Below are 21,300 nucleotides of genomic sequence, written 5' to 3'. Positions count from 1 at the left end.
AAACCAAGATTATTGTTTAACTACACTATTTAGAAACCAAGAATATGAAACAAACATAGACAAAATAAAAGGCCAGAGCTCGTCACATGTCGACAAAGATGATTCGACTGCAGATTCATTAAAAGTAATTGGCAATCCTAGTTACATTGACGTTCAAAATTTAAAACCACAGCATTTCTGCGAAGAAACACATGTTTATGAAATTATAGAAGAAAATGAGTAACCAGACTCGAAACCTATTTACTCGAATGCTGTTAAAGATTCATCAAAATATGCTACAACAGATGACGAACCAAAACAACCAGAAGCTAAAACAACAAAACCTATCTTGACTGGCCTGCAAGTTTTGCCCCAAGAGCCACCTTCGGTTGATGTTCACAAATCTACATTGGCAAACAAGTTGCCGAGTGACCGACCTCTACGACGTTCTTCAAAAAAAAAAAAAAGAAATTTACGAAACAATTATTCTGTTTGCACCTAAACTTGTAAAATTTAAAGGTTAGTTTACAGATTTGAAAATGTTTTATAGTGTTCTTATTGTTGTGTAACAATTTAAAGACTATATAGGCCTACTTTTAGAAAAACAAAAACGTATTTTTCTTCATGTTATTTTTTTAGGAGAGATCATGAAACAAAAAACCTGTCAAAATGTACAAAGCGTCATCAAACGTTTTAAAAAAACCGTCACAAACACACAACAATTAAGAATCCTGATTGAAGTCGCTCAGGGTCTAATAAACGAAGGTCGTTTCGAAATTGCTGTCCAGATATGTTATAATTTTAGAACACTGGTTCGTAATATTTATTTTGAACCGAACGATTGCCACTTTATAATTGAAAAAATAATTGACATAGCTACGAAATTTACTGTAAAAAACGAAAATTTGTTTGCGATGTCGTTAATTAAGTTGTGTGTTTGTTTATGTGATCAAATTCCAGATGCCGATGAAAAAGTTTATAAACTGGCATGGGTTGCGCAGGCAATTACTTACGTTGCTGAATCTTTGGCTAAACTTAAACAGAAATCAGTCTTTAAAATTAACGCTTACTTTTTGTTAAAAGAAATTCAAACCAAAATAAGTTTAGCCCATTCTAACTACAAGGTTGAAAATGAAGCCTGGTGCTTAAATTATATTGGATATTGCTGGTTTAAAATTAAAGAGTTTAAAAACGCAATTCAAGTTTATCATGAGGCTATGGAGTAAATTAAAAAGCATTTCAAGGACCGGGCTTTAATGTTAGAAATTTATGGAATTTGTAGTGAAAATTGGAAAATTGTCACTTTAAATTATATCGCGGAAGTGCCGAATTAAAGTTTATATGATTTAAAACTTTTATTTTTTTAAAATGATCACATCTTATTGTTGTGTTTTTTGATGAAGAAATTAATAAGTTTTGATTGTGTATATTTGTATTGTAATAATCTCTTAATTTTTTAATTTTTTTGATTTGTTTTCTTATTAATACAAATAAATATTTGTCTTTTTGTTGCTTTACTGTAATGGATTTTATTTTTTTGGAAGTTATGTATATAGTTGTATTTGTATCTGAATTGTGTTTGCAAAATAAATATTTTTAATCAACCTGAAACAATTCGTTAAACAGTGTTTACTTTTGAGCTTTAAGCAAACGTCACATTAAAAAAATAATTATTTAAAAAATTTTAAATACATTAAATCTAAAACTAAACTAATAACAAAGTAATTTTTAAATTTATTTATTCATTTTTTTCTGAGTGTACTTAATTTGACATGAGTAACAGTCTAAACTTGCACATAAAAGAATTCGAAAAATTATTATAATAATAATGAATTTATTAAAAGGTTAAGAATAATGCAGGTTATAATTTTAGAATACAAATAAGGGTTTATTAGCAATTTTTTTATCAAAAATTTAAGTGCTAATTTTAATAAAAAAATGTTTTGTAATTACTGAACCGTAAACAGCGTGGGTAAAGAAATTTTTTCATTCCCGCCATTTTATAATGAAAGCATGGTGAAAACTGAAAAATCATAAGAAAGTAAGTTTTTGTGTTCGTTTTATACTTCTCTTAAAACATAGCATTTTTTATTTGGTAACTATGTGTAAAATAAAAGTAGTTTTGTTAAGTTTTAATTGTTTTTGTTAAGATTTTGTTTGGTTATTGTTTAAAAGTTTAATACGCAATCAGTCAGTTTTTAATTTTTTGGTTTGTTAATTTAATTTGACAGTTAGATAATGTTTGTATGAGATTTGAAATTAAATTGTCAACTGTATAAGACTAAAATAAATTTTATAATATTGTAATGATATGTTAATTTTCATTAGACGTTTTTACGTCAGTTTAGAATTTATTATTATGTTTAAAATTTTCTATATCAGTCTGTCTGTTTAGTAATTTATATATTGAATGTAATTTTATTTTTATAGATAAGTTATAATAAATATCATGGCAGAAAATGAAGAAGTTGTTCCAAATGAATGCATTGGTATTTTAATCATTTTTGTATCACTTGATATTTATCTGTGTTTTGTTACAACTCATATTTAAAAAAATATATATATATTTTAATAAATTTGGGGTAGTATTAAAATACAGGATATGGGAAGTTGCGGGGTGGGGAAAATGTCAAGACTGTATGTTAACATTAACAAGAAATTGTTAAATGCGAAAAAAGGCGAATTTTTTTTTTTTTTCCAAATCTTCTCTTGCGCCTGAAAGGCGAAATTTCGTTAACGTTCGCATACGCTCTCACACTATCCCACATTCCGTATTTTATATTTAATAAAATAATACTGTTCATTTTTTGTTTTGTTAGTTATATATATACATTTTTTTTAATTTAACAGGTCTTGCTAATACGAGGTCACGTCGGGATAAAAAGGGAAAAACTGGACGCTTGGAGGCGCTAAAGAGAATTCGGGAATCAAAAACAACCGGACAAAGAATTAAATATGAGGTATATAAATAAATTATTTTACAATTTTGTTAAATATTTTTTTTTATAAAACGCAAAAACCTATGTGATGGTCATTAATAATACCTATGTTTGTTTTGTTAAACCAGGTGAAAGATGTCGATAATGTTTATGATGAAATTGATGAAAATAGTTATTCAGATAAAGTTCAAGAAAGATTGGATGATAATTGGATAGTGGACGATGGTAATGACAAGATTTTTGACAATTTTTTATTAAGTTTTAACACTAAAAGGTGTATTGGTATATATATATAATAAAGTATTGTTATTTTTAATGTCTTTTCTTAAAGCTGTAATTACATTTTTAAACCGAATAAACGATGTTATTTTAAATATAAATGTATATAAATAAATTATATGCTAGTATGTTTCGTAACTTAACAGCTTTGTACGTGAAAAAAATAAATTTAATTTATTAAAATCATGAATTAATTTTGGTTTAAAATTGGGAAATTTTAAATTGTAATAGGTACCGGCGATTATGTTGACGATGGGAGAGAAATATTTGACGAAGAAACAGAACAACCTCCTAAACAGGTTTAATGTTAATCAAATATTATTTTATATGTTAAGTAAGTAATTTTAACATGTCAAGTAGCGATAAAAGCTATATATATAACATAAAAATGTAATAATTATGTCGTGTTTGTAAACATTGAAGCAGTTTGACCTTTTTTATCACTAACTTTGTATTTACTTCTGTTTACATAACCCAAATAAGGAAATAACTGTTTTTGCTCTAAAACTTGTGGCAACATTTTAATTTTTGTTATAATTTAAAATTTTATATTTTTAAGGCCCAGTCTTCATCAAATCATTCCAAAAAATTTGCGAGCAAGAAAAAAATAAAAGTTGTAAAATCAAGCGATATTAAAAATATGTTGATGGCATCTGGTGCAAAAAAGAAATCAGTCGTGAGTTGCTAATAAAACCAAAAAATTTAAAAAAAATATTTTTTTTGTCAAATAGTTAATAAAAATAAAAGACAGTTTTATAAAATTGTGTCACATTTTGCAACAACCCTTGTTGATAACTCGGAGGTATTAACCTTTGCTCTAAGAAAATAAAAAGTAAATTATTTTATTAGAAAAACATTGACTTATCTAAAGACGAACTATTGGGTGATATTCTACAAGAAATGAACTCACAACCTTCAAATGCTCTTTCCATGCCAAGAGTTCCTGTAATGTTAAAGAAAAAGAAAAAACTACCGAACACACCAGGCTAGTGAATTATTAGAATATTACCAAAAATTTACAGGATTAAAATCTAAAAATAATGGTGGTTCACACGCAAAAAAATGATAAATTTAATATTATCATTTAAGATAAATGGCATTAAAAATTTTTACAAATTGTTTTTTTTTATGTATTTTAGTTTCAGTTGAGGGAATTTCTCCAATAACTTCAGCTTCTTCTCCATTTAATGACAATCCTGTGATGTCCCCTCCTTCCTCCTTACCCAAACGAAGAATGAAGCCGAGAAAAATTGTGGTAAACTAACTCTGTTAATTTTTTTCTTTTTAATATGTTAATTTCCTAGTTTTAAACAAAAATGCAGAATTCTGCTCTTAATTAAAACTTTATGATGCGGTTTTAAATTTTTTTCCAACTAAAAAAAACTAACATTATATATATATATATATATATATATATATATTTTTTTTTTATAAAAAAAAGACATTGTATGGGTGGATTTTAATTTTTTTTTTTACAGCCGTCAATGCCCATGTTTGAAAACATTGCCACTAAAATAAACAACGAAGCAGTGACCCCTCCTGCCAAGAGAACAAAAACAGATTATCTTGCATCAGATAACTTGAATCAAAGCTTAAGTACTCACAATGTTGATTCAGATCTTGTTGTTAACAAACCTGTTGTTAAAGTGGAACAAATGGGTTAGTTTGTCATTGTTTTTTAATTTTATCATAATCACTTCTGTAAATATTTAAAAGTCAAGGGAATAAATGTTTTTTAATCTTTATAGCAAATATTATATTATTTAGTTCTAAGAATTCGCCTTACATTTCGAATAGCGAGTAAAGCCAATAGAATGGAATATTTAATAACATAATGTCTACCTTAAAGAAATAGTGTATTGTTAATGTACAAATAAATTAAATTATATATATATGTATAAATACTTGTATAAGAGCATAAAAATAACGATAAAATTTTTTTTAGATTTTAACGATGCTGATTTTGAGGATATTGATTTTAGTGAAACAGAAGTAAAGCAAGAAATAAAAACAGAAAAGGTAAAAAAAATCATACAGAAATATATATATAATATATTATCGAAAACCATTTTTACTGAGTGGGCATTTTCTTGAAATTGGTATTTTATTGAAGTTAAGGGGAAAATTAAACAAAAATTTTAAGAGTGGTGTTAAAAATTGATTTATAGAATGTATGCCATTGTCGGAAAAAAGGCATTTTCAGGCATTTATTTATTTGTAATATGTCAGCCATTTGAAAAATTTAAGGAAAATAAACTGTTAGAAAAAAATGTGTATATATACATTTTTTTAGAAAGCTGAAGTTAAAGTGAAATCCGAGAATTTTATGGAACAATTAACATCACTTGGTTGGAACACAGTTAAGCAAGAAGTAAATGAACCCAGTAACGTTGTCATCGATTCATCAAAATTACCTCTTTTCACTAAACAAGATGGCGAACAGGCAAGTGAATATCTGAACACATTTTTAATCATAAAAAAACCTTAAAAATCTATTTAAATATCTCTTTTGTACAATGTTTTCAATTTTTGTTAAATAAAAAAAATTATTTTTATAATTTTGGTTTTTACTAGTTTAGTTTTTTTATAATATCTTATGTATATATATATATATAACATCTAAATGGCTTTAGGTATTTCGATTTTATTGGCTTGATGCTTATGAAGATCAATACAAGCAACCTGGTGTTGTTTATTTGTTCGGAAAAGTTTTTATTGAGTCGGCAAAACGTCACGTCAGCTGTTCGTTGACTGTCAAAAATATTGAGAGAAAAATCTACGTTTTACCGAGGGATACGGTAAGAAATGCTTCGAAAGAAAATTTTTGTTTGAACAAGTGTGTAACATAATTTAAACAACTAAATAGTAAATAGGATTTTTTTTCTGTTTGATGCTTTAGGATATAGCCCATTTAATTTAAAAAAAAGAATATATATATATTTTTGTCATTTAAGATTTAAAAAAATTTGCTTTAGTTTTTTTTTTGTTTTACAGCATCGGAAGACAGGGGAAGAAGTTAACCCACAAATGGTTTATCAGGAATTTGATACTCAAGTTGCTGAAAACAACAGAATAATGAAGTTTAAAACTAAGGTACACACATACAACTTGCTATGTAAAATTTTTGGTAAAAGGGCATTTTAGTTGTTATTAAGCAATTTTTGTCTAATTTTCTTTTATGTAGCCCCGAATTTAATCCTTTTTTTTAAGGTAGATTATAGATTCTGAATTCGAAAGCTAAGGTGTAAAAAAATTATAAAAAAAATAGTATTTATAATTTTTTTTTTTAGATTGTTGAAAAAAATAATGTTTTTGGTGGTCCTGACATTCCACATCTAGCTCAATATCTAGAGATAAGTTACCCAGCTGAGTACGGTCAATTACCTGCGGATATTTCAGGTGACACTTTTCAGTGTATCTTCGGAGTCAACCAGTCACCACTAGAGGCACTGTTAATGGAGCAACGGATAAAGGGACCATGCTGGATCGACGTCAAAAAACCTCGTCAGTATTTTTTCTTAGTTTTTTTTGAATTGGTTACAAAAACCAGTTTTGGTTACAGTTTTTATGTTTAAGAAATATTATTTAACAACTAAACTTTAAATTATGTGTGAATTTATTAGCAAATAGTTTGTGACATCCTCATTAAAAACTTTTTTGTTTAGAAATGAACACACAAAATATTAGCTGGTGCAAGATAGAGGCAACTGTGCTTTCACCATTAGATATTATCGTGGTTGACAATCTTACTGCCCCACCACTTGTTATTCTTTCTATCAGTATGAAAACTTTACCTAATTTGAAGTCACACCAAAATGAGGTAAAAACTTATAATTTTATTTTTTTGAGACATAGGTTTGTTACATGTATAGACTTGAATATTGCATGAAAATCGAATATTTAATGCATATAATTAATTTTTTTTGTAGTTCCACATATGTATGGGTTTATAAATTTTAATTTTAAGATTTTTTGTTTAGATTGTTGGCATAGCTGGCTTAATTCACAACGAGTTTCCTATAGACAGAACAGCTCCAAAACCTGCATTCCAGAAAAGTTTTTTCGGTAACTATAAATCTCATTTATTATCCATTACAAAAAAATATTAAAAATGTGGTTTTGTAGTTCTATTCTTGTGCAAAAGTATTGAACAACATTTTAAAGCTATTGCACATACGAATGGTACTCCAATACACTGTTACCTTTCATCTTTTATTTTATTATTTTTTTGTCATGACCATAAGCACCGACTTCATATAAATTAAAGGGGGGTGTACCATTTTTATGACGTCACCGGACAGCGTATTTTTAAAGAAATTAAGCGTTGTTAAAACTATTAAAAAGTGTATGGTGGTTCCACCAAAACTAAAAAAAAATTGTGTGCAGGCTTGAAATTAAAAAGTATGTATTGACTTGTACGCCGCACTTTATAGAAAAGTATTTAATACTTGCAAAATTTCCCTTTGCTAAACGAAAAAACCTAAATAATACACGATATATATATATACACTTTTTACTTTTGGTTTTATGCAAACATATTTTTGCGAATGTTTAATTCTAAAATAAAATTTTTAATAAGTTTAGTTTTCGTTTAATTCATCAACAAAAATGTTTTTATGTCATGATAAAAACACACTCGTTTAAGAAATATTTGTGAAATTGTTATTCGTGAATATGTCTTTAATCTACGCAAAATACTAAACGTACTGTTTGCCAGTTTAAACTGCCCTTGTACATACTTTTTTTTGCTACTAGTGAAAGCTTGTAGTTTTGAACCATTTTTTATTTATCACATAAATTTGTGTTGATTTGAATTTGGCTGCCAAAAATGCAATAATAGCACAACATTAGGCGAAAGTGCATTATATATACATATATATACTATTAACCTAAATTCGTTATGCGTCTGACTTGCACAAAATGAAATTTTAGATTTAATTGAAATAACATTGGATAGTTGTCTTTTCATTTTCTAAATAACAGTTTATGTATGTCTGTTAGTTCTTGGCACCATATCACTTTTAGTGACTTTACCACTCAGCCAAGTGGATTGTCATGGTGCCAAAAACCATGTGTAAGCCATAGCTGGAAGTCACAGCTAAAAAACATCCTACAAACTCTTTAGTTAAGAACAGTTGGGTTAAATATGCTTCCTGTTGTATTTTATTTGTATTATATACATACCGTCTGTAAGGTAAAAAACACTGAAAGGTTTAAATTTAAGATGTCATAAATTAAACCTTTATGTAAAAAAGATAAAAGTATAAACAACATAGGAAAAATCACTGCGAAATCAAAGTATAAACAAAAAATAGTTCGAATAGATAAGTCGTTGATATTTTAATAGGATGTAATAACACAATTAAGAGACGTTAAATTGCGTGGAAAGAATGCTTTTAACTACCAAAAAATATTTTAACATCCTGTTATAAATTATGCAAAGTTTTATATTGCTCACAAAAATTACTGTGAATTTGGTAATAGTACAAAACTATGTCATGTAAAAAAATCCCTTTTTTCACAGGACTTATATATATAGAGTTTTTGTAATTGGGCCTACTTGGTACAAGTTTGCGTTATACGCTAGCAGAAAAGTTCATTTATTTGTTTTATTAAATACGAAATGCAATAACAATCTATATACTTTAATTATTTTGGCATAAACAGGTCAAAAAAAAACAAATTGCCAATCACAATACATTTACACATAAAATAAGTATATTAATTGAAACTTATTTGGAAATATTACAGAATTAAACAATAATTAACAAGATAAAAGCTTGATGTAACTCTAAATCACTTAAAAGTTGCCAGAAAGTAAAAAAGCCTGAACAGTTTGTAAAAAAGTAGGTATATTTTCAAATTTGTACTTATTTAACAAATGTATTATTGAAAATAATAAAACAATGTTGCGTTTGTCTTAACAAATTTCATAAAACTTTTTGATGTCATCTATAACAACGTTTATACTTCTTTCTGAATAGCAATCCACCGAATTTTTTAGTTCCTGCAGAGCCCTGAAAATCAATAAATAATAACTAAGATTAATTTTTTGTCAATTTAATACATTATAAATTTAGGTGATTTGAATAGCACATTCTTAAAAGTGGGCACTAAACAAATAATGCAATAATCGATAATTATGAAATTAAATTTTGCGTTAAAATTTAATTTTTAAGTTAACTTTTAAAAATTGTCATTGGACCTATAACCTTTGTTATATTGCGATTTAGTTAATTTGTTTTTTTTTTTTACAAAAAAATATTTTTTTTACCATTGTTGTTTAATTTAGTTTAAATGTTGTAATTTTTGCAATGGCTGCCTTTAAACAATAACTTTTAAAATTCTCAAACTGTTATGATTAACTATTGTTGCATGTAATTTAACTAAGCCGCATTAACAAAGTAAATGTTTTGCGTATCGATTTACCGATTAACAAGGTTACTTCTAAGATCAACTGTGCTTTACTCTAAAACTATGTTTTCCACTTTTTGCAGTCTTATTTCCTCCTTTTTCTTTCGTATACACTTTTGGTAATCCTTTCTAGACAATCGCGAGGTATTTCTATATTTAAATCTTTAAGAGATTGGTCGTGCAGGCCCAAGACAGGTTGCAATATGTTAGGCTTTTTTAAATCAACCATGGCCAATTTAATACAAGCTGCCAATGGAAGTTTTCCTTCTGGGTCTTCTTTTAAGAAGGGCTTATTTTAATGATATTTTCTTGAAGAAATTTTGGAAATAATTATACACATTTTAATCGATATTTGACTAAAATGGAGTTTTCGTAAAGATGGCTGTAGGATTTTTTAGATACAGCCTTTTCTTTACATTTTTTATCATCAAAACATTTCTCGAATAAATATGGAATCAGATTTACTCCAAACTCATACGAAACAAACAAGGGTTGCCAAAAATAAACCACACAAATTGCAAGGTTTGGGTTTATTCCATTGTCTGTGAACAGAAAGCAATTTCCAGGTCTGTATAATTTCTCGTTGTTAAAAATTCCAACAAACGCTCTAAGTAGTTGATTACCGGTCAGATTTTTGATGTCGCAGATGCCGAAGTAGTTAAAAGTTGAAAATGATATTTTTTTGTCTTTTGTTTTTCTAAAAGCTAATAGGTTCTCACACTTTTTTATAATCAAATCTCGACTTTTCTGTGCATCAAACACTTTAAATTCTTCCAAGCTCAAAGGTGAAATTGTAATATTTGTACTTAATAATTCCAAAACTTGATATTTATTTAAACCCATTCTTTGATATATACAATGGTCTAACTAATAAACCTTGAAACCTATGTATAATGAATGGCTTAATTCTTTCCTTGGCTAATCGATCGCTTTAATAACTTCCGGTATTGCTACTTTTTTTAACGCCCACGGGTTAGATTAGCTTCTGTCATAATTTTAGGCAATCGAATTTGTATTGTACATATAAAACTTGGGCAACTTTCACTTAGCAACTAAATATTTATACCAAACAAAATTTATACACTTTGTAGATTTATAATTTTTGTATTTATTTTTAGTGACAAATCTATACACGGGTTAAATATATACTTTTAAACTGTTCATGGTATTCGGAAAAAAATACTATAATGCTATAGTCAGATAATTTCCATATCTTTAAACCACGGTTAGTCATGCACAGGAGTTTTTTTCCTTTATCGATTTTAATGATATCCTGTCTTACACATTCGTATATCTAATACATTACATCTGTGTTGAAACGGGTTTGAGTGCAGTTCCTTTCTGTCATTTCCCTTCTGTGAATGAGCGCGAATAAGTTATTTCCAAGGGATCGTGTTATAATTCTTTGTCTATTTAAACCCCATTAAAAGCGTGATTAATTAAAATCAATCAAAGCATGCCTGTATAACTAATACAGCACTTACATGGTTTCATCCTTTAAAATTTGTTGATAAATTATTTATTTGGTTGTTGTTTTTCTAAAATTGTTAACAATCAATTTTTGTTAGATGTGAAAAACTGGACTTAAATATTTTATTTTTTATATAAAATGTTGTAATTTAGTTACCAAGTAATACAAAATTGTAATAATACAACCAAAGTCGTTGTTAAACTAGGATTAGTTAGTAAACTACACCCTCATGTGATAAACACAATTAGAACATTTTTTGTGGAAATTTATTATTTCTAAGAACTCATCATGCAGAATAAACTTCCAGCTTGTACAGCTGAAAATATGTGATCATTTCAAAATTAGTACCAAACTATTTTGAGTACAATTTTATGGCGTTATAGAGATTTTGGCAGAATGTAGTTGCAAATTTATTTTTAATTACATTTTTAAACTCAATACAGTTTAAATATATCTAATAGAAGCCTATTTTAGTTGGGTCTCTCTTGAAGAGCTCGGGAGTGTAAAAACACACTTTAAAAAACATCATTAACTAAAAAATATTCATAAGTACTTACTAAATTTAGAGGGATTAATAAGTAAATTTAATTATTATGGTTCGAAATCTTAGATCACTACACTTTTAACTATTAAATTTTCGGTCATTTTGTAAATGTTTTTTTTTCTTTAATGAGCAAAGCCTCTTAAGCATACAAAACACATAGAGGGATGGGCGTGGTCATGCCATTATTTTTTATTTGGCTATTTATATCAGGTATTTAACTGTGCAACAGCTTTTTTTTCGATTGCTATTGCACAGGTACTGTACCCAATATAAACTGGTGCTTCATCAGATGTATGTTAAATTTTTGTTTTGAGCATTTATTCAATGTCATTTTAACTGACTAGTTTGCTAACTTTAAGTATTTAAATATTGGTTAATTTATTAGTTTTTAAGTAACCTTTGTATTTAATTTGAGCACAAGTTAATATTGTTCATTTGTTTAATACTAACATTTATTTAATAATTATTCTAGGTCTGCAGGAATTTATTTTTGTTTATCATTTTTATTTTTTAACCCATCAAGCTGTCATTTGCTGGTATTTAAATTGTGCAAAGGCTATTTACTATTTTGCTATTGCACAGTTTATACCAACCAAATTACATGCAATATCATTTTTATTTTCTAACTTTTGTTGTTATTTAATTTTTTGGTAAATCGGATATTTTTTTGGTTTGCGGTATGTATGTAGTACAACAGCTTAATCAATTTGCTATTGCACTCATATGTACCCTAAAACACTTAAAGCTGCAACAAATTTTATTGTAAAAATCTAAAACTAATAAATATACACTTTAACAAAAAATTTTAGGTCTAAAAACCATTTTAAAACTTTTTTTTGTTTTTTTTAGCAATTTCAAAACCTTCTGATTGTATATATCCTTATGATTTTCGGGATGCAATAAAAAGAAAAGGATTTGATGTTGAAATATTTGGAACTGAAAGATCGTTATTATGTTTTTTTCTTGTTAAATTACTAAAGGTAATGTAAATGAAAAAATGTTGACCTATTATACAAATATGATTTATTTTAATGATAAGACATAGATTGATAGGTCTTTGGTTTAATTCCATCGTTAGCATATTATTTGTCTGACAATATTTTTACCAAACCAAAAGTGTGATTTACCGGTCATGTCAAAAGTTTTAAGTTGCACAAATGCCAAACTTTATGCCCTTTGAGCCTGAGTTGGTAATGAGCTTAAACATAACAATATTACATTCTGGCTTGATAAAAATATTTAAAAAAAACTATATAACTATAATAATAAACAAACAATATTAAAAAAAAAAACGATTTTACAATTTTTTTTTTTAAAAAAACGATTTTACAATTTTTTTTTAATATAAACGTATTTATTTGTTTGGTTAATATTAAAAAATGTTTTTTACTTTAGATTGATCCAGATGTAATAATAGGTCACGATCTTCTGACTTTTGATCTTGATGTTTTACTTCATAGGATGACAGCTTGTAAGGTTCCTCATTGGTCGAGGATTGGAAGACTAAAAAAACAAAACATTCCAAAAATCCTGGTAAACATAAAATATTTAATTTTAAATATTTTAAAGCTATTTAATTATTAAAAAAAAGTTTAAAACGGTTAAAAAAATATTAAATATCGGGAAAAAAACACGAAGTTTGGCTGGTTTAAGTTAAGTTAAAATGCCTTAAAAATGGTTTTTGGAGCAATTAAAAACTGTAAACTAATCTATTGCCATTAATTTGTGAAAATAATCTTTTTAATAACTTTAAATATAAATTTAAATATTATTTTTTATTAGGGAGGAGGTAGGTTCAGCGATAGATCCATTGCTACTGGGAGAATTTTGTGCGACATTAAAATATCTGCCAAAGAATTAATTCGGTGTAAGAGCTATGACTTAACTGCCTTGTCTGACCAAATTCTACATAAACAACGAAAAGAACTACCAACTGAAGAAATTAAAAACATGTTTACGTAAGTAGGAGAACAAAAAAAATATTTGATAAAAATATGAGATTTTTTAAAAAGGTTGTGAAAAAATATTTTAATTTTTTTTTTGATTTTAGGACTTCAGAAAGTTTGTTATGGATGATTGAACATACTTTATTGGATGCTAGTTTGTTATTGGAGGTCACTTGTGAATTAAATGCTCTACCACTTGCCCTACAAATCACTAACATAGCTGGTAATTAAACATTTAAATTAATATATTTTATTAAAAATATTACAATTTTAAAATATAAATAAAAAATTTTTTATCATTTTTGAAATGTTTGTAATTTTTTATTAAAAAGAATTTTTGGTATAGAATTTTAAGTTTTTTGTTTTATTTAAATTAGGAAATGTTCTATCACGAACTCTTATGGGAGGAAGATCGGAAAGAAATGAGTTTTTATTACTACATGCATTCCATGAAAAAGGGTTCATACCACCAGATAAAAGTAAATTTAAAGTTAATTCTTACAAAAATTTTTTAAAATAGTCTTGTGATTTTATAATTTTAGTTCTTTCAGATATTTTTCGATGTTGCATTTTATTTTAGGATTTGTTATTTGTGTTTTTTTTTATTTTTAGTTTACAAAAAGAAGGAACAAGTATCTAAGGAAAATGAAGGTAATTTTTTTAGTTTTTATAAAATATTTTCAGGCTGATTTATTTTAAAATATTTTAGTTTATACAAAATGGTTATAAAATTTTATACTTATGAATCCAATTTATAGCTGTTTAAAATATAAAAACTGCTGCTCGTTTGTGAGCGATTTTTTGTCGCAGCAAATTTACGACAACCAATTTAATAAAAATCCAGGTCAAATATATAAAAATGTAGTCTGTATAATAATTGTTTAACTATTTATATATATACAAATCAACCAAAATATGCCATGATTTATTTTATAGGTAACACAGGTAAACAACGTAAGAAAGCAGCTTATGAAGGAGGTCTCGTTCTCGACCCTAAACGTGGTTTCTACGACAAATATATTCTGTTACTTGATTTTAACAGTTTATATCCTTCCATTATTCAAGAATTTAATATTTGTTTTACTACAATTGACCGTTACCCCCCACAGGGATCAGAGGTAGATTAAAATTTTTGTTTGAAAATATTTTTTGTATATTAATTTTTTGCAATAAAAATATTTTTTTTCTCAGGTTGAACTGGAAACCTATATTCCAGAGATGCCAGAGAGTGGACTCGAACCCGGAGTCTTGCCCACTGAGATTCGGAAGTTGGTGGAAAGACGAAAACAAGTAAAAAGATTGATGAAAGATCAAACCATCTCACAAGATCAATATATACAAGTAAATTTCATCTTTTTTAAAAATTTAAAATCATAAAATTAATTTTTTTTAATAAACATTTTTTGATTTTTTAGTATGACATTAGACAAAAAGCATTAAAGTTGACAGCCAACAGTATGTATGGATGTCTTGGTTTTAGTAATTCCAGATTTTATGCTAAACCACTTGCTGCTATGGTGACAAGACAAGGCAGAGAAGTAAGTTCTTAAAATATTTACTTGATTTTAAAAAAACCTAACTTCGATAAGCATTTTAATGATGATAATAGTATGTGTTTCTAGAAAACTTTAGTTTTTACAGGCAAAATAGTTTAAAAATTTTTAAAAAAAATACAAATTGTTCCAGATGTTTATATAAATAGTTTTATTTTTGTAATTGTGTTGTTATGAGATATTAATTTACAATTTTTTTCTTGTTAGATTTTGATGCACACTAAGGAACTCGCCCAACGAATGGGATTGGAAGTTATTTATGGAGACACGGATTCAATTATGATCAACACAAACAGCACTGATATGGACCATGCATTTAAGCTTGGAAATCAGGTAATTATAATATTGTTTCTTATAATTTATGTACTTAATACATGTACTGTTACACTGTTGTTGTGTTTCACATATGTATAAAAGATTCTAAAATCATTTTAATTTATTATGACTTCCCTAAATAAGCTCGATTATATATTAAATATATTATTGAACATGTATTTTTTTAGGTGAAAGCAGAGGTGAACAAATTATATCGGTTGTTAGAAATAGACATCGATGGTGTTTATAAATCATTATTGTTATTAAAAAAGAAAAAATATGCAGCACTTAGTGTACAGAGGTAAAAATGAAAGAAATGTTTATTTTAAATGAAATGTTTTTTTTTCTTTTTTTTTTATGCAAATTTATTTTTTATTATAGATTACCTGATGGTGGTTACAAAACTGTCCAGGAATTGAAGGGATTGGATATTGTAAGAAGAGATTGGTGTGATCTTGCTAAAATTGCTGGAAAGTAAGACTTTTTTCAAATAAAATATTTAAAAATAAACAATATCACAAGCCTAATTTAAAAAAATATTAATAATTATACTTAAAATTAAAAACTCGAGTTTATTGTTTTATACTTTGTAGTATTTTTAATAATAATTTTTTTTTTAGTTTTGCTGTTAACCAAATATTATCGGATCAACCTCGAGAAACAATCGTGGAAAAAATTCACGAAAATTTACAAGAAGTTGGAAGAAAAGTAAAAGAAAATGAATATTCTTTTGAAATGTACCAGATCAGAAAGGTAAAAAAAACTATTTTTTAAAATAAATTTCGGGATTTTAAAAGTGATTTTCAAAAAATCCAAGCAATATTTTTACATTTTAAATTTAAATTATTTATTTTTTATTAAAATCAGGAATTAACTAGAGAACCACATTTGTATCCTGGCAAGGATTCGCTTCCTCATGTTAGAGTAGCTTTAAGAGTTAATTCATCAATGACAAAACGTATTAAAGCTGGTGATATTGTTTCCTATGTGATATGTGAGGTAAGCATTACCGACTTGCTGCTTTTAATAAAAAAATTCAAATTTTTGGTAAGGTTAATTTCACAGCCTTACTACAAAATAACATTAGTTAGCCTATCCAATTTTCGAGTTGGCTTTGGCAGTTTAAGGTATCATTGATTAAATTTATGCACTTAATTTGGCTGTATAGTTTTTCATGTGTAACACCTACAATGGTGCTCTAGCATGAAAGAAGTAGGAATTGAACCCAGAACCTTATGTAGTAAATATCAATGTTTTAACATTACAAACTAAGTGTTTTAGTTTTTATAAAGCTTTTTATGCTGTATTTAGATGTTTTTATTGGTTAATAAATTTGAGGACTATGTTTTGTTTTTACCTTATTTTTTTAAAGTTTTTATTTATTTTTTAATATTAGGATGGTACAACTGCACCAGCAACCCACAGAGCTTATACTGTTGATGAAATTAAACACAGTGACAATTTAAAGGTAGGAAAAAACATTTTTTTAGATCTTTTTTTAGTCAATTTTTCAAGTGAAAATCTGTCTTTAATATTTTTTTGGTTATTACAGATTGATAGTGAATATTATTTATCCCAACAAGTCCACCCAGTTGTGACCAGATTATGTGATCCTATTGATGGAACCGATGCTGCTTTAATTGCTCAGTTTCTGGGTAAAAATAGTTTACATATTTTGAGACTTTTCAAAATCTTCATTTTTTTTAAATTTAACAAAACATTTTTTTTATCCAGGACTTGACTCCAGCAGATTCAAGAGGACACAGAGCAATGAAGTGGATGAGGAGGAGAGGTTGATGAGTGTGCAAGCTACTGAAGAGGAGAAGTACCAGGGATGCAAGAGCTTTACCTTTGTTTGTCCTCAATCTGGAAAAGAAATCAAATTTGATTCTGGAGTATTTGTAGAAACGGTAAAAAAAAATATTTTTTTTGCTTAATTTAAAAAAAAAAAATTATTTATTTATTCTTAGGACCCAACTTGGAGGTGCTCTCTAGCACAACCTTGCGGCGAGAATGACTCAAAAACGGTGGCAGATTTTTTGGTATGTTTACAAAATCAACTAACAGATGCGATAAATATGGATATAAAGAATTATTACAAGGTAGTTAATAATTTAAAAATTTTAAATTTTGTTACGAACAAAAACTTTCATTGTCTTTTTTTTTAATTTTATTTTTGCATTTTTTTTAACTACATAATAGATTCTAGTTATATTGTTAAGTTTGCTTTTTTTATTTAATCAATATTCTAATATCCTGGTAATCAAGTGAAGTTCACTTTTTAGTTCTCGAAATTTCGACAATTGCGTTTTTCAAAAAAATTAAAACAATCAAAATACATTAAACATAATAAAGTGAAAATGTACTTAAAAGCATTATCGGTAGTTGAACCACTTAACTTGTTTAAATAAGCTTAAAGTTAAAATAATTTTTAAACACTTTCTATTAGTAATGATGTATATATATATTAAATACATGTAAATTGTTATTAGTTTTTTCAACTTCTGTTTAGACTTTTGGTATATACTTAAAAATATAATTTAATTAAAAAAAAATATGAAATCAATTTGTAAAAATATAAGATTCTAATTTTGGGTTTAATTAATTATTAATACCAAAAGTTAAATAATTACATTTTAAATATGTTAAGCCTAATATTGTTTTAATTGCTGGAAACTAAACAGTTGTTAACAAGCAATATTACCAACATTTGCTTTTTTTATTTGTTTTTCTCATAACTTTACTATTCAAGTGATAGGTACTCCATTTCAAATAATCATCAAAAAATGCTACTCGAAAATATTATTACTTTTTCCTCTGCCGCCCTTATTGTGCACATCGCTCGCCTAAGCTAAGTAGCTGGCTTAAATTTGTTTAGCTGGTGTTCTAACTACCGAGTGTTTAGCGTATGGTACTTACTATACCGTTCGTCATATTTTGTAGTCTGATAACTACGTTATGGTGATGATATTGAAAGCAAACATTGTTAATAATTGAGTTTTTTAGGGCTTGTTTGCGTAGTTACCCCTTGCCGTTGTTGAGATTTCGAAATTGGGTAATTTGTTATCATTTGTTGTTGCAACGCTGGTTTTAATTTCATGCGTATTGCGAAATGCGAAAAATTTTTTAATTAAAAATAATTCTTATAATAAAATAAATAAACAACAAGCTAAAATCAAACCGAGAAATACGAAAAAATAATTTAAGAAACGAAAATCGTTTATGTCATTTTAATGTAATAGTTGTTTTTTGTTGATTTTTTTTGTAAAACACGTAGCCACAACGACGTCACGTGCCCTCTAATATTATCGAGATATTTATAAAGAGCTAAAAGTAATTAAAACTTGTCTCCAAAAAGACAGCCAAAGTAATACGCCAATAGGGCGGTGCTACTAGCCCTTGATTAAAGTGCATTCTAAGACCCTTAATATGGGAGTGGTCTCTTATTTGTCCACATTTAAGCCGGAATGCATGATTAACAGGGCTCGAAATACGTTTTTGGTGTACTTGTAAAGCTTTTAACAACGCCTGGTCGTATTTCGAACCCCGCGCTGAATTTACAAAATGTCATTTTTCGTTCCCTGCGTTTGAAATGTTATGACGCGGTCCGTAGTGCGTCTGGGTAAATAACAGACCCTGCAGAGCTTAAGAAATCTTTTAAATTTTTTACTTTCTCCAAGTTTTTTTTATTTATTCAGTTATTTAAGTTTTCGAATTTGGGTTAAAATTGAAACTATGCTTCTGTTATGTTAAGGACATTGTGATGTCATAATATTAGTATTATAACATCAATCGAACCGCCTTTAAGTAGTAAATACCACGATTTTTAAATTTTAGTGTTTTTTGGCCATTTTGGTAACATATTAGCTGACGTAATTTGTAACATATATTTTTTAACCTATTTTCCTTTTCCACAGTTTTTTTCGGTTTATTTTTTAACCGATTAAAATCCAATAAAAGGAAAAATCGACGAATTTCTTGAAAATTTTCTCTCAGTTTGTTAGTAACTGAGCGAAATCTTGAAATTCGACAATCAAGCATAATAAAAATAGTTTTAAATGTAAAAAAAACTTACATAATATATAGAGCTATATTAAATAGTTAATAGTCTGCCCTACTGTTGGGATTTTAATTGTCATAGTATCGTCACAACTTTCAAGTAATATTTGTCAGCAATAATTTACCCTGCACCGCGAACGATATACAAATATATTTTTATATATAGATTTCTTGAATATTTTCATGTCTTTGGGCAATTTGGTATTTTCGGATGGTCTCATTATTATTTATTATTATTAGTTAATAAATTAATTATTGGTTAATAAATTAACTCATTATTTAAAGTTAATAAATTAAATTTTAATTCGAACAGGGGTGGTTATCCTGCGATGATCCAGCCTGTAGTCACAGAACCCGAAGTACCCCCGTTCTACATGATAAAACTGGACCCGTGTGCTCGGCTTGCTTCAAAGGTGTACTCAGACCCGAGGTGGGGAAACATTTTTTTAAATATTTTTTTTTGGTCACGTGATGACAGCTAGAGGCCGGCTGAGTAGTGTTTTTTTGGCAGAAAAAAATGGGTCGAGCTAGAAATTAAAAAATTCGACTGCAGCGAATTTTGAAAAATTTCTAAATCCGTCTTTTTTGTTCTGCTTTTAATTCACTACGTTGAGCATACCAAGGCGAAGCGATTTAGTTTTCTGACGACTTTAAACATTTTGCATTTAAAAAGCAAGCTCTGGTGTTATTAAAGTTGATAAAGCATTTTTATTTTTTAATTAGGTCACCTATAAATCATTATTTCAACAACTCTGCTTCTACAAATTACAATTTGATGTTGATTACGCTTTAAAAAAATACAAACAAGATGGAAACAGTAAGTTACCCAATGTTTTTTTTTTAATATTTTTAACAAACTTTAGTCGTACAATAACGCGGGGTAATAAAGATCTCAATACCTGGAGTTAGGGGTTCAAATCCAACAGCTCGCATAACAAAATTTAAAATTGTCTTTTAATTTTTGGCGTTGGTGTGATTAGATCATTTTAAGGTTATTAAAAAAAATTAATTAATATTTTTTCTAGATTCGTTTGGTAGTATTCGAGTTAGCGATTACCGAAAGCATTACCAAGTCTTGCGCGACTTGGTCGATTTTTATTTAAGTAAAAGTGGCTACAATCGAGTTTCGATGCCGCGCCTATTTGGCTGGATGAGAATTGGGGAAAAACATGGCTAAAAAAATTGTTTTCTTGTATCGCTACTTTATTTTCTTTTACATATTCTATTTTTGTTGCTACTTGAAATATATATGTTATTAAATTATCAAATAAACTGATATTCTATGTTAACATGTAGGCCATATTACCCAAAATCGTTCACTTAACGGGCATATTCCTAAAAAGAAAAATTTCAAAAGGGATATTTCACAGATATTTAAGGGCATTGGCATAGACTACGTTTCCAAAACTCTTCTGAGCGATAGTATCTACACTTGAATCCGGATTTTGGGGATAACCCAAAATAGGTCAGAACAGCACAATCTTTTTCAAATAAAAATGCAAAATCTATCGTCTTAATGAAAAAAAAAACGTTATTTACCAGAGGAGGGTAGTAGCAAACAAAACTTAGCAAAACTCTTTATTGTCGGTGAAATGGCGTTTTTTTGTGATATACAAGTTAACAGAAAAAGTATGTAGCCTAAGTGACGATGTTTTGAGAATGTTGACATTCTTAATTGCCTTGTTAACCTTACCGACTAGACTGACTTGATAAAATGGGATGATCTTTTGTCTCATTTGCAAAGTGCTTCTTTGTGTTTTGATTGGCTGCTAAGTCCTGGCCACTTTTGGTAGTCGCCCCC

General features: G+C 27.6%; 1 protein-coding gene across 1 annotated transcript; it reads left to right on the top strand.

Moving 5' to 3' along the window:
* The first annotated feature begins 1,982 nt into the window (after window positions 1-1,982).
* LOC145751187 (DNA polymerase alpha catalytic subunit-like) lies at window positions 1,983-20,782 on the top strand. The gene is made up of 37 exons (XM_082567291.1): window positions 1,983-2,020; window positions 2,410-2,468; window positions 2,830-2,939; window positions 3,047-3,143; window positions 3,429-3,496; window positions 3,757-3,873; window positions 4,047-4,182; window positions 4,337-4,452; window positions 4,676-4,856; window positions 5,143-5,216; window positions 5,491-5,640; window positions 5,831-5,995; window positions 6,192-6,290; window positions 6,488-6,701; window positions 6,863-7,017; window positions 7,178-7,262; window positions 12,476-12,606; window positions 13,022-13,159; window positions 13,409-13,584; window positions 13,677-13,795; window positions 13,950-14,051; window positions 14,185-14,223; window positions 14,509-14,690; window positions 14,764-14,913; window positions 14,988-15,110; window positions 15,333-15,458; window positions 15,629-15,741; window positions 15,822-15,914; window positions 16,061-16,193; window positions 16,308-16,439; window positions 16,837-16,908; window positions 16,993-17,095; window positions 17,175-17,350; window positions 17,411-17,542; window positions 19,813-19,929; window positions 20,223-20,316; window positions 20,525-20,782. Exons 2-37 carry the CDS (start codon window positions 2,429-2,431, stop codon window positions 20,674-20,676), a joined length of 4,410 nt encoding a protein of 1,469 aa, XP_082423417.1. The 5' UTR covers window positions 1,983-2,020; window positions 2,410-2,428; the 3' UTR covers window positions 20,677-20,782.
* The last annotated feature ends 518 nt before the right edge of the window (window positions 20,783-21,300 follow it).

This window comes from Corella eumyota, chromosome 4 (genome assembly GCF_963082875.1).
Source record: "Corella eumyota chromosome 4, kaCorEumy4.1, whole genome shotgun sequence".
Lineage (NCBI taxonomy): Eukaryota > Metazoa > Chordata > Ascidiacea > Phlebobranchia > Corellidae > Corella > Corella eumyota.
The sequence above is the reverse complement of the archived record's forward strand: the minus strand, read 5'-3'. Positions and strand labels throughout refer to the sequence as shown.

Bases quoted from the DNA above. Each gene is read 5' to 3' on its own strand.
- LOC145751187 (XM_082567291.1), top strand. From the start codon at position 2,429: ATGGCAGAAAATGAAGAAGTTGTTCCAAATGAATGCATTG. The intron at 14,224-14,508 runs GTAATTTTTTTA...TTTATTTTATAG, and splicing joins AGTATCTAAGGAAAATGAAG to GTAACACAGGTAAACAACGT. The intron at 16,909-16,992 runs GTAGGAAAAAAC...TGGTTATTACAG, and splicing joins AACACAGTGACAATTTAAAG to ATTGATAGTGAATATTATTT.